The 20,323-nt window shown below is 58.8% G+C and overlaps 1 protein-coding gene across 1 annotated transcript in view; it reads right to left on the bottom strand.

The window, feature by feature from the left end:
• The window catches only part of LOC134340213 (keratin, type I cytoskeletal 17-like), a 175,749-nt gene extending 155,766 nt beyond the window's left edge, over positions 1–19,983 (bottom strand). The window contains exons 1-3 of the mRNA XM_063037188.1: positions 19,419–19,983; positions 15,802–15,884; positions 10,108–10,264 (exon numbers count right to left, since the gene is read on the bottom strand). Of these exons, the coding sequence (XP_062893258.1) occupies positions 10,108–10,264; positions 15,802–15,884; positions 19,419–19,868 (690 nt within the window). The 5' untranslated portion in view covers positions 19,869–19,983. The remainder of the gene's footprint in view (positions 1–10,107; positions 10,265–15,801; positions 15,885–19,418) is intronic.
• Between the last annotated feature and the right edge of the window lie 340 nt (positions 19,984–20,323).

The following is a 20,323-nucleotide window of genomic DNA, read 5'->3' as shown; positions in this document are numbered from 1 at the left end:
CTGGAGATCTCCCTGCCTTCCCCACACCCCGCAAGAGGGACATTCCGCTACCCCGCCTGGCATCTCGACCAGACTGAGCAGGGAGGAAGAAGGGAACACTAAATACGCTGTGTGGGGGGCAGGAGGGGCTGGAATATCTACCGACAGCTTTTTGTTTTCTCTCGCTCAGGGCTCTCCGCGATGAAACCTCTCAGAGCTGAAGCCTCAAAGTCCCCACTTCAAGCTCAGACACTCCAACAAATACTGTATCAGTGATGGTCTCTGCTGCCTCTCCTCCTTCCCTCGAATCTCCTCTCCCATCAGCCGTTTACCTCTTCCACCGATCACCTCCCAATTTCATCGCCTCCCTCGCCTACCCACCCACCTTCCCCCTCATCGGGACTCACCTGTCACCTGTCACCTTGTCCTCCTCCCTTTCCCCCACCCACCCACCTTTCCCCTCACCTGGACTCACCTGTCACCTGTCACCTTGTCCTCCTCCCCTTCCCTCACCCACCCACCTTCCCCCTCACCTGGTCTCACCTGTCACCTGTCACCTTGTCCTCCTCCCCTTCCCCCACCCACCCACCTTCCCCCTCATCTGGTCTCACCTGTCGCCTGTCACCTTGTCCTCCTCCCCTTCCACCACCCCCCCACCTTCCCCCTCACCTGGACTCACCTGTCACCTTGTCCTCCTCCCTTTCCCCCACCCACCCACCTTTCCCCTCACCTGGACTCACCTGTCACCTGTCACCTTGTCCTCCTCCCCTTCCCTCACCCACCCACCTTCCCCCTCACCTGGTCTCACCTGTCACCTGTCACCTTGTCCTCCTCCCCTTCCCCCACCCACCCACCTTCCCCCTCATCTGGTCTCACCTGTCGCCTGTCACCTTGTCCTCCTCCCCTTCCACCACCCCCCCACCTTCCCCCTCACCTGGACTCACCTGTCACCTTGTCCTCCTCCCCTTCCCCCACCCACCCACCTTCCCCCTCACCTGGTCTCACCTGTCACCTGTCACCTTGTCCTCCTCCCCTTCCCTCACCCACCCACCTTCCCCCTCACCTGGTCTCACCTGTCACCTGTCACCTTGTCCTCCTCCCCTTCCCCCACCCACCCACCTTCCCCCTCATCTGCTCTCACCTGTCGCCTGTCACCTTGTCCTCCTCCCCTTCCACCACCCCCCCACCTTCCCCCTCACCTGGACTCACCTGTCACCTTGTCCTCCTCCCCTTCCCCCACCCACCCACCTTCCCCCTCACCTGGTCTCACCTGTCACCGGTCACCTTGTCCTCCTCCCCTTCTCCCACCCACCCACCTTCCCCCTCATCTGGTCTCACCTGTCGCCTGTCACCTTGTCCTCCTCCCCTTCCACCACCCCCCCACCATCCCCCTCACCTGGACTCACCTGTCACCTTGTCCTCCTCCCTTTCCCCCACCCACCCACCTTTCCCCTCACCTGGACTCACCTGTCACCTGTCACCTTGTCCTCCTCCCCTTCCCTCACCCACCCACCTTCCCCCTCACCTGGTCTCACCTGTCACCTGTCACCTTGTCCTCCTCCCCTTCCCCCACCCACCCACCTTCCCCCTCATCTGCTCTCACCTGTCGCCTGTCACCTTGTCCTCCTCCCCTTCCACCACCCCCCCACCTTCCCCCTCACCTGGTCTCACCTGTCGCCTGTCACCTTGTCCTCCTCCCCTTCCCCCACCCACCCACCTTCCCCCTCACCTGGTCTCACCTGTCATCTGTCAGCATAAAAACACAATAAATACAAATACAGAATATAGGTTCTATACTTTGATTGTGTGTCCATAAAGTGACGCTGGGCACAGGAGTGTCTGTACATGAGGTGACTCTGACAGGAAATGATAAAGTAGTGGTGGTTGGGGGTGTGGAGGGGTGTGTCAGTGGGTGATTGGGGGTGTGGAGGGGTGGGTCAGTGGGTGATTGGGGGTGTGGTGGGGTGGGTCAGTGGGTGATTGGGGGTGTGGAGGGGTGGGTCAGAGGGTGATTGGGGGTGTGGAGGGGTGGGTCGGTGGGTGTTTGGGGGTGTGGTGGGGTGGGTCTGTGGGTGATTGGGGGTGTGGTGGGGTGGGTCAGTGGGTGATTGGGGGTGTGGAGGGGTGGGTCAGAGGGTGACTGGGGGTGTGCAGGGGTGGGTCGGTGGGCGATTGGGGGTGTGGAGGGGTGGGTCGGTGGGTGATTGGGGGTGCGGAGGTGTGGGTCGGTGGGTGATTGGGGGTGTGGAGGGGTGGGTCAGCGGGTGATTGGGGGTGTGGAGGGGTGGGTCAGTGGGTGATGGGGGGAGTGGAGGGGTGGGTCAGTGGGTGATTGGGGGTGTGGAGGCGTGGGTCGGTGGGTGATCGGGGGTGTGGAGGGGTGGGTCGGTGGGTGATCGGGGGTGTGGAGGGGTGGGTCGGTGGGTGATCGGGGGTGTGGAGGGGTGGGTCAGTGGGTGATTGGGGGTGTGTGGAGCAGTGGGTCAGTGGGTGATTTGGGTTGTGGAGGGGTGGGTCAGTGGGTGATTGGGTGTGTGGAGGGGTGGGTCAGTGGGTGATTGGGGGTGTGTAGGGGTAGGTCAGTGGGTGATTGGGGGTGTGGAGGGGTGGGTCAGTGGGTGATTGGGGGTGTGGAGGGGTGGGTCGGTGGGTGATTGGGGTGTGGAGGGGTGGGTCGGTGGGTGGTTGGGGGTGTGGAGGGGTGGGTCAGTGGGTGATGGGGGGTGTGGAGGGGTGGGTCGGTGGGTGATCGGGGGTGTGGAGGGGTGGGTCGGTGGGTGATCGGGGGTGTGGAGGGGTGGGTCGGTGGGTGATCGGGGGTGTGGAGGGGTGGGTCAGTGGGTGATTGGGGGTGTGTGGAGCAGTGGGTCAGTGGGTGATTTGGGTTGTGGAGGGGTGGGTCAGTGGGTGATTGGGTGTGTGGAGGGGTGGGTCAGTGGGTGATTGGGGGTGTGTAGGGGTAGGTCAGTGGGTGATTGGGGGTGTGGAGGGGTGGGTCAGTGGGTGATTGGGGGTGTGGAGGGGTGGGTCGGTGGGTGATTGGGGTGTGGAGGGGTGGGTCGGTGGGTGGTTGGGGGTGTGGAGGGGTGGGTCAGTGGGTGATGGGGGGTGTGGAGGGGTGGGTCAGTGGGTGATCGGGGGTGTGGAGGGGTGGGTCGGTGGGTGATCGGGGGTGTGGAGGGGTGGGTCGGTGGGTGATCGGGGGTGTGGAAAGGTGGGTCAGTGGGTGATAGTGGGTGTGTGGAGGGGTGGGTCAGTGGGTGATTGGGTGTGTGGAGGGGTGAGGTCAGTGGATGATTGGGGGTGTGGAGGGGTGGGTCGGTGGGTGATTGGGGGTGTGGAGGGGTGGGTCAGTGGGTGATTGGGGTTGTGGAGGGGTGGGTCAGTGGGTGATTGGGTGTGTGGAGGGGTGGGTCAGTGGGTGATTGGGGTTGTGGAGGGGTGGGTCACTGGGTGGTTGAGGGTGTGGAGCGGTGGGTCGGTGGGTGATGGGGGGAGTGGAGGGTGGGTCGGTGGGTGATTTGGGTTGTGGAGGGGTGGGTCAGTGGGTGATTGGGAGTGTGGAGGGGTGGGTCAGTGGGTGATTGGGGGTGTGGAGGGGTAGGTCAGTGGGTGATTGGGGGTGTGGAGGGGTGGGTCGGTGGGAGATTGGGGGTGTGGAGGGGTGGGTCAGTGGGCGATTGGGGTTGTGGAGGGGTGGGTCAGTGGGTGATTGGGTGTGTGGAGGGGTGGGTCAGTGGTGATTGGGGATGTGGAGGGGTAGATCAGTGGGTGATTGGGGGTGTGGAGGGGTGGGTCGGTGGGTGATTGGGGGTGTGGAGGGGTGGGTCAATGGGTGATTGGGGAGTGGAGGGGTGGGTCGGTGGGTGATTGGGGGTGTGGAGGGGTGGGTCGGTGGGTGATTGGGGGTGTGGAGGGGTGGGTCGGTGGGTGATTGGGTGTGTGGAGGGGTGGGTCAGTGGGTGATTGGGGTTGTGGAGGGGTGGGTCAGTGGGTGATTGGGTGTGTGGAGGGGTGGGTCAATGGGTGATTGGGGGTGTGGAGGGGTGGGTCGGTGGGTGATTGGGGGTGTGGAGGGGTGGGTCAGTGGGTGATTGGGTGTGTGGAGGGGTGGGTCAGTGGTGATTGGGGGTGTGGAGGGGTAGGTCAGTGGGTGATTGGGGGTGTGGAGGGGTGGGTCGGTGGGTGATTGGGGGTGTGGAGGGGTGGGTCAGTGGGTGATTGGGGTTGTGGAGGGGTGGGTCAGTGGGTGACTGGATGTGGAGGGTTGGGTCAGTGGGTGATTGGGGGTGTGGAGGGGTGGGTCAGTGGGTGATTGGGGGTGGAGGGGTGGGTCGGTGGGTGAGTGGGGGTGTGTGGAGGGGTTGGTCAGTGGGTGATTGGGGGTGTGCAGGGGTGGGTCAGTGGGTGATTGGGGGTGTGGAGGGATGGGTCGGTGGGTGATTGGGGGTGTGGAGGGATGGGTCGGTGGGTGATTGGGGGTGTGGAGGGGTGGGTCGGTGGGTGATTGGGGGTGTGGAGGGGTGGGTCGGTGGGTGATTGAGGTTGTGGAGGGGTGGGTCAGTGGGTGATTGGGTGTGTGGAGGTGTGGGTCAGTGGGTGATTGGGGGTGGAGGGGTGGGTCGGTGGGTGATTGGGGGTGTGGAGGGGTGGGTCGGTGGGTGATTGGGGGTGTGGAGGGGTGTGTCAGTGGGTGATTGGGGGTGTGTGGAGGGGTGGGTCTGTGGGTGTTTGGGAGTGTGGAGGGGTGGGTCAGTGGGTGATTGGGGTTGTGGAGGGGTGGGTCAGTGGGTGATTGGGTGTGTGGAGGGGTGGGTCAGTGGGTGATTGGGGGTGTGGAGGGGTGGGTCAGTGGGTGATTGGGTGTGTGGAGGGGTGGGTCAGTGGGTGATTGTGGGTGTGGAGGGGTGGGTCAGTGGGTGATTGGGGGTGTGGAGGGGTGGGTCAGTGGGTGATTGGGGGTGTGGAGGGGTGGGTCAGTAGGTGATTGGTGTGGAGGGGTGGGTCAGTGGGTGATCGGGGGAGTGGAGGGGTGGGTCAGTGGGTGATTGGGGGTGTGGAGGGGTGGGTCAGTGGGTGATTCGGGGTGTGGAGGGGTGGGTCAGTGGGTGATTGGGTGTGTGGAGGGGTGGGTCAGTGGGTGATTGGGGGTGTGTGGAGGGGTGGGTGGGTGGGTGATTGGGGGTGTGGAGGGGTAGGTCGGTGGGTGGTTGGGGGTGTGGAGGGGTGGGTCAGTGGGTGATGGGGGGTGTGGAGGGGTGGGTCGGTGGGTGATCGGGGGTGTGGAGGGGTGGGTCGGTGGGTGATCGGGGGTGTGGAGGGGTGGGTAAGTGGGTGATTGGGGGTGTGTGGAGCAGTGGGTCAGTGGGTGATTTGGGTTGTGGAGGGGTGGGTCAGTGGGTGATTGGGTGTGTGGAGGGGTGGGTCAGTGGGTGATTGGGGGTGTGTAGGGGTAGGTCAGTGGGTGATTGGGGGTGTGGAGGGGTGGGTCAGTGGGTGATTGGGGGTGTGGAGGGGTGGGTCGGTGGGTGATTGGGGTGTGGAGGGGTGGGTCGGTGGGTGGTTGGGGGTGTGGAGGGGTGGGTCAGTGGGTGATGGGGGGTGTGGAGGGGTGGGTCGGTGGGTGATCGGGGGTGTGGAGGGGTGGGTCGGTGGGTGATCGGGGGTGTGGAGGGGTGGGTCGGTGGGTGATCGGGGGTGTGGAAAGGTGGGTCAGTCGGTGATAGTGGGTGTGTGGAGCAGTGGGTCAGTGGGTGATTTGGGTTGTGGAGGGGTGGGTCAGTGGGTGATTGGGTGTGTGGAGGGGTGAGGTCAGTGGATGATTGGGGGTGTGGAGGGGTGGGTCGGTGGGTGATTGGGGGTGTGGAGGGGTGGGTCAGTGGGTGATTGGGGTTGTGGAGGGGTGGGTCAGTGGGTGATTGGGTGTGTGGAGGGGTGGGTCACTGGGTGGTTGAGGGTGTGGAGCGGTGGGTCGGTGGGTGATGGGGGGAGTGGAGGGTGGGTCAGTGGGTGATCAGGGGTGTGGAGGGGTGGGTCGGTGGGTGATTTGGGTTGTGGAGGGGTGGGTCAGTGGGTGATTGGGAGTGTGGAGGGGTGGGTCAGTGGGTGATTGGGGGTGTGGAGGGGTAGGTCAGTGGGTGATTGGGGGTGTGGAGGGGTGGGTCGGTGGGAGATTGGGGGTGTGGTGGGGTGGGTCAGTGGGCGATTGGGGTTGTGGAGGGGTGGGTCAGTGGGTGATTGGGTGTGTGGGGGGGTGGGTCAGTGGGTGATTGGGGGTGTGGAGGGGTGGGTCAGTGGGTGATTGGGTGTGTGGAGGGGTGGGTCAGTGGGTGATTGTGGGTGTGGAGGGGTGGGTCAGTGGGTGATTGGGGGTGTGGAGGGGTGGGTCAGTGGGTGATTGGGGGTGTGGAGGGGTGGGTCAGTAGGTGATTGGTGTGGAGGGGTGGGTCAGTGGGTGATCGGGGGAGTGGAGGGGTGGGTCAGTGGGTGATTGGGGGTGTGGAGGGGTGGGTCAGTGGGTGATTCGGGGTGTGGAGGGGTGGGTCAGTGGGTGATTGGGTGTGTGGAGGGGTGGGTCAGTGGGTGATTGGGGGTGTGTGGAGGGGTGGGTGGGTGGGTGATTGGGGGTGTGGAGGGGTAGGTCGGTGGGTGGTTGGGGGTGTGGAGGGGTGGGTCAGTGGGTGATGGGGGGTGTGGAGGGGTGGGTCGGTGGGTGATCGGGGGTGTGGAGGGGTGGGTCGGTGGGTGATCGGGGGTGTTGAGGGGTGGGTAAGTGGGTGATTGGGGGTGTGTGGAGCAGTGGGTCAGTGGGTGATTTGGGTTGTGGAGGGGTGGGTCAGTGTGTGATTGGGTGTGTGGAGGGGTGGGTCAGTGGGTGATTGGGGGTGTGTAGGGGTAGGTCAGTGGGTGATTGGGGGTGTGGAGGGGTGGGTCAGTGGGTGATTGGGGGTGTGGAGGGGTGGGTCGGTGGGTGATTGGGGTGTGGAGGGGTGGGTCGGTGGGTGGTTGGGGGTGTGGAGGGGTGGGTCAGTGGGTGATGGGGGGTGTGGAGGGGTGGGTCGGTGGGTGATCGGGGGTGTGGAGGGGTGGGTCGGTGGGTGATCGGGGGTGTGGAGGGGTGGGTCGGTGGGTGATCGGGGGTGTGGAAAGGTGGGTCAGTGGGTGATAGTGGGTGTGTGGAGCAGTGGGTCAGTGGGTGATTTGGGTTGTGGAGGGGTGGGTCAGTGGGTGATTGGGTGTGTGGAGGGGTGAGGTCAGTGGATGATTGGGGGTGTGGAGGGGTGGGTCGGTGGGTGATTGGGGGTGTGGAGGGGTGGGTCAGTGGGTGATTGGGGTTGTGGAGGGGTGGGTCAGTGGGTGATTGGGGGTGTGGAGGGGTGGGTCAGTGGGTGATTGGGGTTGTGGAGGGGTGGGTCACTGGGTGGTTGAGGGTGTGGAGCGGTGGGTCGGTGGGTGATGGGGGGAGTGGAGGGTGGGTCAGTGGGTGATCAGGGGTGTGGAGGGGTGGGTCGGTGGGTGATTTGGGTTGTGGAGGGGTGGGTCAGTGGGTGATTGGGAGTGTGGAGGGGTGGGTCAGTGGGTGATTGGGGTTGTGGAGGGGTAGGTCAGTGGGTGATTGGGGGTGTGGAGGGGTGGGTCGGTGGGAGATTGGGGGTGTGGAGGGGTGGGTCAGTGGGCGATTGGGGTTGTGGAGGGGTGGGTCAGTGGGTGATTGGGTGTGTGGAGGGGTGGGTCAGTGGTGATTGGGGATGTGGAGGGGTAGATCAGTGGGTGATTGGGGGTGTGGAGGGGTGGGTCGGTGGGTGATTGGGGGTGTGGAGGGGTGGGTCAGTGGGTGATTGGGGTTGTGGAGGGGTGGGTCAGTGGGTGATTGGGTGTGTGGAGGGGTGGGTCAGTGGGTGATTGGGGTTGTGGAGGGGTGGGTCACTGGGTGGTTGAGGGTGTGGAGCGGTGGGTCGGTGGGTGATGGGGGGAGTGGAGGGTGGGTCAGTGGGTGATCAGGGGTGTGGAGGGGTGGGTCGGTGGGTGATTTGGGTTGTGGAGGGGTGGGTCAGTGGGTGATTGGGAGTGTGGAGGGGTGGGTCAGTGGGTGATTGGGGGTGTGGAGGGGTAGGTCAGTGGGTGATTGGGGGTGTGGAGGGGTGGGTCGGTGGGAGATTGGGGGTGTGGAGGGGTGGGTCAGTGGGCGATTGGGGTTGTGGAGGGGTGGGTCAGTGGGTGATTGGGTGTGTGGAGGGGTGGGTCAGTGGTGATTGGGGATGTGGAGGGGTAGATCAGTGGGTGATTGGGGGTGTGGAGGGGTGGGTCGGTGGGTGATTGGGGGTGTGGAGGGGTGGGTCAATGGGTGATTGGGGAGTGGAGGGGTGGGTCGGTGGGTGATTGGGTGTGTGGAGGGGTGGGTCGGTGGGTGATTGGGGGTGTGGAGGGGTGGGTCGGTGGGTGGTTGGGGGTGTGGAGGGGTGGGTCAGTGGGTGATCGGGGGTGTGGAGGGGTGGGTCGGTGGGTGATCGGGGCTGTGGAGGGGTGGGTCGGTGGGTGATCGGGGGTGTGGAAAGGTGGGTCAGTGGGTGATTGTGGGTGTGTGGAGCAGTGGGTCAGTGGGTGATTTGGGTTGTGGAGGGGTGGGTCAGTGGGTGATTGGGGGTGTGGAGGGGTGGGTCGGTGGGTGATTGGGTGTGTGGAGGGGTGGGTCAGTGGGTGATTGGGGTTGTGGAGTGGTGGGTCAGTGGGTGATTGGGTGTGTGGAGGGGTGGGTCAATGGGTGATTGGGGGTGTGGAGGGGTGGGTCGGTGGGTGATTGGGGGTGTGGAGGGGTGGGTCAGTGGGTGATTGGGTGTGTGGAGGGGTGGGTCAGTGGTGATTGGGGGTGTGGAGGGGTAGGTCAGTGGGTGATTGGGGGTGTGGAGGGGTGGGTCGGTGGGTGATTGGGGGTGTGGAGGGGTGGGTCAGTGGGTGATTCGGGTTGTGGAGGGGTGGGTCAGTGGGTGACTGGGTGTGTGGAGGGTTGGGTCAGTGGGTGATTGGGGGTGTGGAGGGGTGGGTCAGTGGGTGATTGGGGGTGGAGGGGTGGGTCGGTGGGTGATTGGGGGTGTGTGGAGGGGTTGGTCAGTGGGTGATTGGGGGTGTGGAGGGGTGGGTCAGTGGGTGATTGGGGGTGTGGAGGGATGGGTCGGTGGGTGATTGGGGGTGTGGAGGGATGGGTCGGTGGGTGATTGGGGGTGTGGAGGGGTGGGTCGGTGGGTGATTGGGGGTGTGGAGGGGTGGGTCGGTGGGTGATTGGGGGTGTGGAGGGGTGGGTCGGTGGGTGATTGAGGTTGTGGAGGGGTGGGTCAGTGGGTGATTGTGTGTGTGGAGGTGTGGGTCAGTGGGTGATTGGGGGTGGAGGGGTGGGTCGGTGGGTGATTGGGGGTGTGGAGGGGTGGGTCGGTGGGTGATTGGGGGTGTGGAGGGGTGGGTCAGTGGGTGATTGGGGGTGTGTGGAGGGGTGGGTCAGTGGGTGATTAGGAGTGTGGAGGGGTGGGTCAGTGGGTGATTGGGGTTGTGGAGGGGTGGGTCAGTGGGTGATTGGGTGTGTGGAGGGGTGGGTCAGTGGGTGATTGGGGGTGTGGAGGGGTGGGTCAGTGGGTGATTGGGTGTGTGGAGGGGTGGGTCAGTGGGTGATTGTGGGTGTGGAGGGGTGGGTCAGTGGGTGATTGGGGGTGTGGAGGGGTGGGTCAGTGGGTGATTGGGGGTGTGGAGGGGTGGGTCAGTAGGTGATTGGTGTGGAGGGGTGGGTCAGTGGGTGATCGGGGGTGTGGAGGGGTGGGTCAGTGGGTGATTGGGGGTGTGGAGGGGTGGGTCAGTGGGTGATTCGGGGTGTGGAGGGGTGGGTCAGTGGGTGATTGGGTGTGTGGAGGGGTGGGTCAGTGGGTGATTGGGGGTGTGTGGAGGGGTGGGTGGGTGGGTGATTGGGGGTGTGGAGGGGTTGGTCTCAATGTGGCCTCATTCCAACTGATGCTCATGCTCCTGACATCAGGGGTGGTGTTTCACCAGAGTGGCCGCAGCCAGCAGCTGGCTGAACCCCAGACACCGCCCGCCCCCCCGAGTTTGTATCACCATCCCCCTGGTTTGGCCTGTCCCCTCGCTCACCTCCTCATGGTTCTTCTTGAGGTACATCTGCTCCTCCTTCATCGCTTCGATCTGGGACTCCAGGTCGGACCGGGTGACCGTCAGCTCATCGAGGACTTTGCGCAGCCCGCTGATGTCCATCTCCACCCCGCGCCTGATGACCAGCTCCGAGTCGTACCTGCAGGGTGGGCGAAGGAAGAGAGAAGAGCGGTTTCATCGTGGGCCACCTCCAATCACAGTCTCTGATCTGTCCCGTCCCGCCCAGCCATTGGCTGTTTTACAGTGGGCCGTAACAATCCTCTAACCAATCAAACTGAGCTTTTTTTTTAAAGAGGTCAATTTTAAGACCATAAGACCATAAGACAAAGGAGCAAAAGTCAGCCATTCGGCCCATCGAGTCTGCTCCGCCATTTTATCATGAGCTGATCCATTCTCCTATTTAGTCCCACTCCCCCGCCTTCTCACCATAACCTTTGATGCCCTGGCTACTCAGATACCTATCAATCTCTGCCTTAAATACACCCAATGACTTGGCCTCCACTGCCGCCCGTGGCAACAAATTCCATAGATTCACCACTCTCTGGCTAAAAAAATTTCTTCGCATCTCTGTTCTGAAAGGGCGCCCTTCAATCCTTAAGTCATGCCCTCTCGTACTAGACTCCCCCATCATGGGAAACAACTTTGCCACATCCACTCTGTCCATGCCTTTTAACATTCGAAATGTTTCTATGAGGTCTCCCCTCATTCTTCTAAACTCCAAGGAATACAGTCCAAGAGCGGACAAACGTTCCTCATATGTTAACCGTCTCATTCCCGGAATCATTCCAGTGAATCTTCTCCGTACCCTCTCCAACGTCAGCACATCCCTCCTTAAATAAGGAGACCAAAACTGCCCACAGTATAACTGCACACAATATTGGGGCAAACTCGATATTGGGGGATGAAGTATAAGGTAGCTAGGTGTACGGACATGCACTTCGGAAGAAGGAACAAAGACCTATGGAGCTGGCTGGTGGTGTAGTGGCATCTGCACCGAACTTTGGGGCGAATGGTCCCTGGTTCGAATCCGGCCGGCTCCCTGCGCACTTTCTGTCCGTTCTGGGTCGCGCTTCGAGCTGGAAAACTCAGCCTCGTAAAGCGGAGCATGCGCGAGAGAAATGGGAAGGGCTGCCGCCCGATGTGCTGGTGATCCGAGACGCAGGAGGGATTTGGGACTCCTGGTCCAGGATCCCCTGAGAGGTTTAACTTGCCGCTTGAGCCGACGGCGGGGGAAATGGTGGAGGAACTCAGCAGGCCGGGAAATGCGTAAACAGTTGGACGTGACGGGGTTCATCAGAAAATCAAGCTCGTTGCGTTGGCTCCCAGCTTTTAAGCATTCAGTAACGCAGGGGTGTACTGGGGCGCCCAGGGAAGGGTCGCATCACAGGTGAGGGGGCTTGTCGTGTCCGTTCCGGGGGGCAGCTCACTCGCCTTCGGTCCCCGCCGGACACTCAGCCCTCACCGGCGGCTCCAAGTCGCTGCTCGCACGCGACAGCGGAGAGCTATGTTTTGAGGGGGGGGTCACCCACGCCAAACAGGTCAAAGGGTAGACCATTGGACCTCCAGGTTCGGGTGGGGGCAGGGATAACAACCCTGACCGGTCAAACAAGACTGTTACAGAAGCAGCAATAAAGGGTCCTTCTGCGTATGAGTGTGATGGTATCCGAGTCTCCACCCGGGACTTGCGTGACTGTCGGTGGTGAAAACCCGAGACGATGACACGATGAAGGAGGACCTTCCTTGCTACCCTAAACACCAACAGCGTAACGGACCGTAAGTATCTAACAGAAAGAGCGTTGGCGTTGGGGAGAGCCCAGAGGAGGTTCACGAGAGTGAATGTACTGTATGATGTAATTCCCACTGATGTTGCCGTTGTGGACCTTTGGAAGAAAAATAAAATTAAACCGGTAAATGTGTACGTAGTGTGTTGTCGTTACCTGCAGGAAGAGACGGTGAAAGGTTTCGCATGCATTACAACAGTGCTTGGAGGTAGTCCAGGGGAAAACAGAATAGAGTGTGGCAGTCACTGAGAGAGTGCAGTGCAGACAGGCAACAAGGTGCAAGGTCGTAACTAGATCGATCGTGAAGACCTGAGAGGAAGGGTCCTTGAAAGGGGGATCCGTAGGTTGTGGGAACGGTTCAGTGATGGAATGAGTGAAGTTGAGTGAGATTACCCCTTCTGTAATCTCAGTTATCCGCTGATGGTTGAGGGGTAATAACTGTCCCTGAACCTGGTGGTGTGGGTCCTGAGACTCCTGTACCTCCTTCCTGATGGTTGAGGGGGTAATAACTGTTCCTGAACCTGGTGGTGTGGGTCCTGACGCTCCTGTACCTCCTTCCTGATGGTTGAGGGGGTAATAACTGTTCCTGAACCTGGTGGTGTGGGTCCTGACGCTCCTGTACCTCCTTCCTGATGGTTGAGGGGGTAATAACTGTCCCTGAACCTGGTGGTGTGGGTCCTGAGACTCCTGTACCTCCTTCCTGATGGTTGATGGGTAATAACTGTTCCTGAACCTGGTGGTGTGGGTCCTGAGGCTCCTGTACCTCCTTCCTGATGGTTGAGGGGGTAATAACTGTCCCTGAACCTGGTGGTGTGGGTCCTGAGACTCCTGTACCTCCTTCCTGATGGTTGAGGGATAATAACTGTTCCTGAACCTGGTGGTGTGGGTCCTGAGACTCCTGTACCTCCTTCCTGATGGTTGATGGGTAATAACTGTCCCTGAACCTGGTGGTGTGGGTCCTGAGACTCCTGTACCTCCTTCCTGATGGTTGAGGGGTAATAACTGTCCCTGAACCTGGTGGTGTAGGCCCTGAGGCTCCTGTACCTCCTTCCTGATGGTTGAGGGGTAATAACTGTCCCTGAACCTGGTGGTGTAGGCCCTGAGGCTCCTGTACCTCCTTCCTGATGGTTGAGGAGTAACATCTGTTCCTGAACCTGGTGGTGTGGGTCCTGAGGCTCCTGTACCTCCTTCCTGATGGTTCAGGGGTAATAACTGTTCCTGAACCTGGTGGTGTGGGACCTGAGGCTCCTGTACCTCCTTCCTGATGGTTGAGGGGTAATAACTGTTCCTGAACCCGGTGGTGTGGGACCTGAGGCTCCTGTACCTCCTTCCTGATGGTTGAGGGGTAATAACTGTTCCTGAACCTGGTGGTGTGGGCCCTGAGGCTCCTATACATCCTTCCTGATGGTTGAGGGGGTAATAACTGTTCCTGAACCTGGTGGTGTTGGCCCTGAGGCTCCTGTACCTCCTTCCTGATGGTTGAGGAGTAATAACTGTTCCTGAACCCGGTGGTGTGGGACCTGAGGCTCCTGTACCTCCTTCCTGATGGTTGATGGGTAATAACTGTTCCTGAACCCGGTGGTGTGGGACCTGAGGCTCCTGTACCTCCTTCCTGATGGTTGATGGGTAATAACTGTTCCTGAACCTGGTGGTGTGTGTCCTGAGGCTCCTGTACCTCCTTCCTGATGGTTGAGGGGGTAATAACTGTTCCTAAACCTGGTGGTGTGGGTCCTGAGACTCCTGTACCTCCTTCCTGATGGTTGAGGGGTAATAACTGTTCCTGAACCTGGTGGTGTGGGCCCTGAGGCTCCTGTACCTCCTTCCTGATGGTTGAGGGGGTAATAACTGTTCCTGAACCTGGTGGTGTTGGCCCTGAGGCTCCTGTACCTCATTCCTGATGGTTGAGGAGTAATAACTGTTCCTGAACCTGGTGGTGTGGGACCTGAGGCTCCTGTACCTCCTTACTGATGGTTCAGGGGTAATAACTGTTCCTGAACCTGGTGGTGTGGGACCTGAGGCTCCTGTACCTCCTTCCTGATGGTTGAGGGGTAATAACTGTTCCTGAACCTGGTGGTGTGGCATCTGAGGCTCCTGTACCTCCTTCCTGATGGTTGAGGGGTAATAACTGTTCCTGAACCCGGTTATGTGGGCCCTGAGGCTCCTGTACCTCCTTCCTGATGGTTGAGGGGGTTATAACTGTTCCGGAACCTGGTGGTGTGGGACCTGAGGCTCCTGTACCTCCTTCCTGATGGTTGAGGGGGTAATAATTGTTCCTGAACCTGGTGGTGTGGGCCCTGAGGCTCCTATACGTTCTTCCTGATGGTTGAGTGGTTATAACTGTTCCTGATCCTGGTAGTTTGGGTCCTGAGGCTCCTATACCTTCTTCCTGATGGCTGAGGGGTAATAACTGTTCCTGAACCTGGTAGTGTGGGTCCTGAGGCTCCTATACCTTCTTTCTGATGGTGGAGGGGTAATAACTGTCCCTGAACCTGGTGATGTTGGTCCTGAGGCTCCTGTTCCTCCTTCCTGATGGTTGAGGGGGTAATAACTGTTCCTGAACCTGGTGGTGTGGGACCTGAGGCTCCTGTACCTCCTTCCCCTTGGCAGCAGTGAGAAGAGAGCGTGACCTGGGTGTTGGGTGTCCTTGATGCTGGATGCTGCCTTCCGGCGTCAGCACTCCATGTAGATGTGCCAGGGCGGCCAAGGCACTCAGAGATAGCAGAGTCAGACATTCAACCAGGCCGCGGCAAATTCCCTCCTCCCTGTTCCCTTTCTCCCGTTATCAACACATTGTCAGCGTCCTGTCCCAGGGTCAAGGACAGGAACCTATACTTTATAAAGACAAGAGGTTTCGCAGATGCTGGACATCCGGACCAACATGCACAAGATGCTGGAGGAACTCAGTAGGCCAGGCAGCGCCTGTGGAAGTCAATAAACAGTTGACGTTTTAGGCTGATACCCTTCAGCGGGACTGGGAAGGGACGGGGAAGAAGCCAGACTAAGGAGTAGAGGGCAGAGGGGAAGGTGGACAAGTCAGAAGATGGTAGATGAGGCCAGGTGGGTGGGGGAGGGGGTTGAAGTGAGAAGCTAGGAGGAGATTGGTGGAAGAGGTAAAGGGCTGGAGAGGAAGTAATCTGATTAGAGAGGAGAGTGTACCATGGGAGAAGGGGAAGGAGGAGAGACACCAGGGGGAGGTGATGGGTGGGAAAGGTAAAGGGCTGGAGAAGAACAAATCTGATTGGAGAGGAGAGTGGACCATGGGAGAAAAGGAAGGAGAAGGGACATCAGGGGGAGGTGATGGGTGGGAAAGGTGAAGGGCTGGAGAAGAAGGAATCTGACAGGAGAGGAGAGTGGACCATGGGAGATAGGGAAGGTGGAGGGATATCAGGGGGAGGTGATAGGTGGAAGAGGTAAAGGGCTGGAGAAGCAGGAATCTGACAGGAGAGGAGAGTGGACCATGGGAGAAAGGAAAGGAGGAGGGGACCCAGAGGGAGGTGATTGGTAGGTGAGGACAGGTAGGAGGCTTGAGTGGAGAAATGAAGAAAAGGGAAGGGAGAAGGGGGGGAGAAAATTACCAGAATTTGGAGGAAGTGAAGTCCATGCCATCAGGTTGGAGGCTAACTAAATGAAATGTGAGGTGTTGCTCCTCCAGACTGAGGGTGGCCTCATCGTGACAGAAGACGGGGGCCGTGGACCAACACGTAGCAATGGGAATGGGGACTGGAGTTGAAGTGGAGGGGAAAAGTCGGGAGAGATCGACGCCCAAGCCATCGCTCCCCGCAGTGTGGTCACTGACAAGGGGACAGCCAGGTGACCCCAGTCAGCCGCTCGGGAGAGATTTGGCGAGGGCGCGGGTGCCGCCCACAAGGTGTCCGCAACCTGCCTACCGACTCACTTGGTTCTGAAATCGTCTGCGGCCAGTTTTGCGTTGTCGATCTGCAGTAGGACCTTGGCGTTGGCCAGCGAGGCGGCGTTGATCTGGAAAACACAAAGGCACGTCACTTGTTTCTGAACTGAGGGACGCATGGGCAACAAGGGCAGTGGATTTGGGGGGAGCAACAGGCAATTAAAAAAGACTGCTGAAGGATTTCAGTGAATCGGGAAGAGTCTATCAGCAGTTGACGTTCCTATCACCTGTTCTTCCCCCCCCCCACCTTGTTATTTAGTCCTGGGGGCGGGGCGGGGATAGAGGCAACTGCATTAGGAACATTTAAGAAACTCTTCGCTAACTCAGCCAGAGACTCATTCCACCGAGATGCAACACAGAGCGTCATAGGAAGTCATTCCTGCCTGTGGCCTTCAAACTTTACAACTCCTCCCTTGGAGGGTCAGACACCCTGAGCCAATAGGCTGGTCCTGGACTTATTTCCTGGCATAATTTACATATTATTATTTAATTATTAAGGTTTTATACTGCTATATCTATACTCTATTCTTGGTTGGTGCAACTGTAACGAAACCCAATTTCCCTCGGGATCAATAAAGTATGACTATGATTATGACTATAAGATGGTCTTACAAACTCTTAGATAAGATGGTTGAGATAGTCCGGGGGACAGACAACAGAGAGGCCATCTCTTGGACTTGGTCTGAGTCTTGTTATGAGACTCGGCATGCCAGCAGAGACTTTGGCAAGTTTCTGCAGATGTTCCGTGGCGAGCAATTGAGATGCGTCACCATCTGGTAGGGGAGTGGGGTGGGGGCTACTCTGCAGGATCGGGAAAAGCTACAGAAAGATGCACACTCAGCCAGCTCCATCTCGGGCGCGAGGGAGGGGTGCCTGATTTTAAGGTGATCGGAGGAAAGTATAGAGGGGGTGTCAGAGGTATTTTTTACACAGAGTTGTTGTGGGGGGGGCTGTGGAATGTGTTGCGAGGGGTGGTGGTCGAGGCAGATACATTAGAGGTATTTAAGAAACTCTTGCATAGGCACATGTGTCTGAGGGAAGGGTTGGATTGATCTGAAAGTAGGTTTTAAAAGGTTGGCACAACATTGTGGGCCGAAGGGCCTGTAATGTTCTATCAAATCATAGGAAATTGCCTTAATCCCATAGCTGCCAAAGGGATGTGACCTGGGAGTGATCATGGGGGGAGGGGGCAGAGGTTAAAATGGTCTGGGGATAGTCTATAGCGAAGCCGCCCATCTGAACCTTGTTACCAGGCTCGGTTGGTCACTCAGGACTCACTCAGATTTCCCCCGAGACGCCGTGGAGAGCATTCTAGATGGTTGCTCAGCCCGTCTGGTATGGGGAGGTCCAGAACGAGGGGTCACAGTTTGAGGATAAAGGGGAAGCCTTTTAGGACCGAGATTAGGAAAAACTTCTTCACACAGAGAGTGGTGAATCTGTGGAATTCTCTGCCACAGGAAACAGTTGAGGCCAGTTCATTGGCTATGTTTAAGAGGGAGTTAGATATGGCCCTTGTGGCTAAAGGGATCAGGGGGTATGGAGGGAAGGCTGGGTTCTGTGTTGGATGATCAGCCATGATCATAATAAATGGCGGTGCAGGCTCGAAGGGCCGAATGGCCTACTCCTGCACCTATTTTCTATGTTTCTATGTTTCTATCTGCACAGGTCAGAGTGGTGGTGGTGGGGAAGGTGAGAATGTGGCGTCCACCATTTAGGACCGCCTCCCCCCTCCCCTAGCCCCCATCACCCGGGATAAGCCCTCTTCTCATAGCTACCATCAGGGAGGAGGTACAGGAGCCTGAAGACACACACTCAACGATTCAGGAACAGCTCCTTCCCCTCTGCCATCAGGGAGGAGGTACAGGAGCCTGAAGACACACACTCAACGATTCAGGAACAGCTTCTTCCCCTCTGCCATCAGAGAGGAGGTACTGGAGCCTGAAGACACACACTCAACGATTCAGGAACAGCTTCTTCCCCTCTGTCATCAGGGAGGAGGTACAGGAGCCTGAAGACACACACTCAACGATTCAGGAACAGCTGCTTCCCCTCCGCCATCAGGGAGGAGGTACAGGAGCCTGAAGACACACACTCAGTGATTCAGGAACAGCTTCTTCCCCTCTGCCATCAGGGAGGAGGTACAGGAGCCTGAAGACACACACTCAACGATTCAGGAACAGCTTCTTCCCCTCTGCCATCAGGGAGGAGGTACAGGAGCCTGAAGACACACACTCAACGATTCAGGAACAGCTTCTTCCCCTCCGCCATCAGGGAGGAGGTACAGGAGCCTGGAGACACACAGTCAACAATTCAGGAACAACTTCTTCCCCTCTGCCATCAGGGAGGAGGTACAGGAGCCTGAAGACACACACTCAACGATTCAGGAACAGCTTCTTCCCCTCTGCCATCAGGGAGGAGGTACAGGAGCCTGAAGACACACACTCAACGATTCAGGAACAGCTTCTTCCCCTCCGCCATCAGGGAGGAGGTACAGGAGCCTGGAGACACACAGTCAACAATTCAGGAACAACTTCTTCCCCTCTGCCATCAGGGAGGAGGTACAGGAGCCTGAAGACACACACTCAACGATTCAGGAACAGCTGCTTCCCCTCCGCCATCAGGGAGGAGGTACAGGAGCCTGAAGACACACACTCAGTGATTCAGGAACAGCTTCTTCCCCTCTGCCATCAGGGAGGAGGTACAGGAGCCTGAAGACACACACTCAACGATTCAGGAACAGCTTCTTCCCCTCTGCCATCAGGGAGGAGGTACAGGAGCCTGAAGACACACACTCAACGATTCAGGAACAGCTTCTTCCCCTCCGCCATCAGGGAGGAGGTACAGGAGCCTGGAGACACACAGTCAACAATTCAGGAACAACTTCTTCCCCTCTGCCATCAGGGAGGAGGTACAGGAGCCTGAAGACACACACTCAACGATTCAGGAACAGCTTCTTCCCCTCTGCCATCAGGGAGGAGGTACAGGAGCCTGAAGACACACACTCAACGATTCAGGAACAGCTTCTTCCCCTCCGCCATCAGGGAGGAGGTACAGGAGCCTGGAGACACACAGTCAACAATTCAGGAACAACTTCTTCCCCTCTGCCATCAGGGAGGAGGTACAGGAGCCTGAAGACACACACTCAACGATTCAGGAACAGCTTCTTCCCCTCTGCCATCAGGGAGGAGGTACAGGAGCCTGAAGACACACACTCAACGATTCAGGAACAGCTTCTTCCCCTCCGCCATCAGGGAGGAGGTACAGGAGCCTGGAGACACACAGTCAACAATTCAGGAACAACTTCTTCCCCTCTGCCATCAGGGAGGAGGTACAGGAGCCTGAAGACACACACTCAACGATTCAGGAACAGCTTCTTCCCCTCCGCCATCAGGGAGGAGGTACAGGAGCCTGAAGACACACACTCACACACACACACACACTCAACATTTTAGGAACAGTTTCTTCCCCTCTGTTGTAATGTATAATTTTTCCCACAAAATATTAAATGTATTACAATATTCTTTTGCCGCAAGACAGCAAGGTTCACGACGTGGGCCAATGATATTGAATCCGATTTTGAATGGTGAGTTCGGAGATTGACTGACCTGGGCTCGGAGGTCCTGAATGGTCTTCCAGTAGGCGCCCAGGTCTTTGGTGCCGGCGGGAGACCTCTTCTCGTAGTACTCCCGGATCTGGAGCTCCAGCTGGCTGTTGGACTTTTCCAGGGCGCGCACGTTCGCCAGGTAACCGGCCAGGCGGTCGTTCAGGTTCTGCATAGTCAGCTTCTCGTTGATGGCGAACGGCTCCAGCATAGCCGAGCCGTGGCCGCCGTAGCCGCCGGAGTAGAACCCCCCGCTGTAGCCGCCGCCATAGCCGGAGGAGGAGATGCGGCTGTGCCGGGTCGAGGCGTTGTGGACGCTGGTGGCGCGTCGGGGTCTGACCGAGCCGCCCGCCACGCTGCTCCTCACCGTGCGGGACGAGCCGCCCAGGATCACGGAGCCGGACTTGCGCCCGGCTGCCCCGTAGCTTTGGTTCGAAAACGCGGAGTAGGACATTATCGACCCGGATGGGAGTCTCAGTACTCGGGAACACGAGTGGTGCCCGGACCAAGTGACCGGTGAACTTTAAGTACAAGATCTCCGGTGGGCGGTTCGGGAAGCTCCGCTGGGCTTCAGAATGCGAACGGTCAGGTTTGAGACGGCGAGGAGGGATTCGGGAGCGATGCCAGAATATGCCCATTGTTCCGTCCGGTAGAGCGACATACCAAGGAGCGTTATTGCCACGGGCACTTTGAAATTCTCATCTCGCCACTGGAATGTAAACAATTTGTTCACACAATATGCACCCATGCACAGAAGGATCCAATCCCCCAAGCAACTAACTCGAGGTCTCCTGACGTCTTGAACGTCGATTTCTCCAATTTCCAATTATTTCTTCATCTCATCTTCACGTCATCCCATCTTCACTACATCTCAACTTCACTTCATCTTCCTCCGGTGCCTTCTCTTCC

Source organism: Mobula hypostoma, chromosome X1, assembly GCF_963921235.1.
Source record: "Mobula hypostoma chromosome X1, sMobHyp1.1, whole genome shotgun sequence".
Lineage (NCBI taxonomy): Eukaryota > Metazoa > Chordata > Chondrichthyes > Myliobatiformes > Myliobatidae > Mobula > Mobula hypostoma.
The sequence above is the reverse complement of the archived record's forward strand: the minus strand, read 5'-3'. Positions and strand labels throughout refer to the sequence as shown.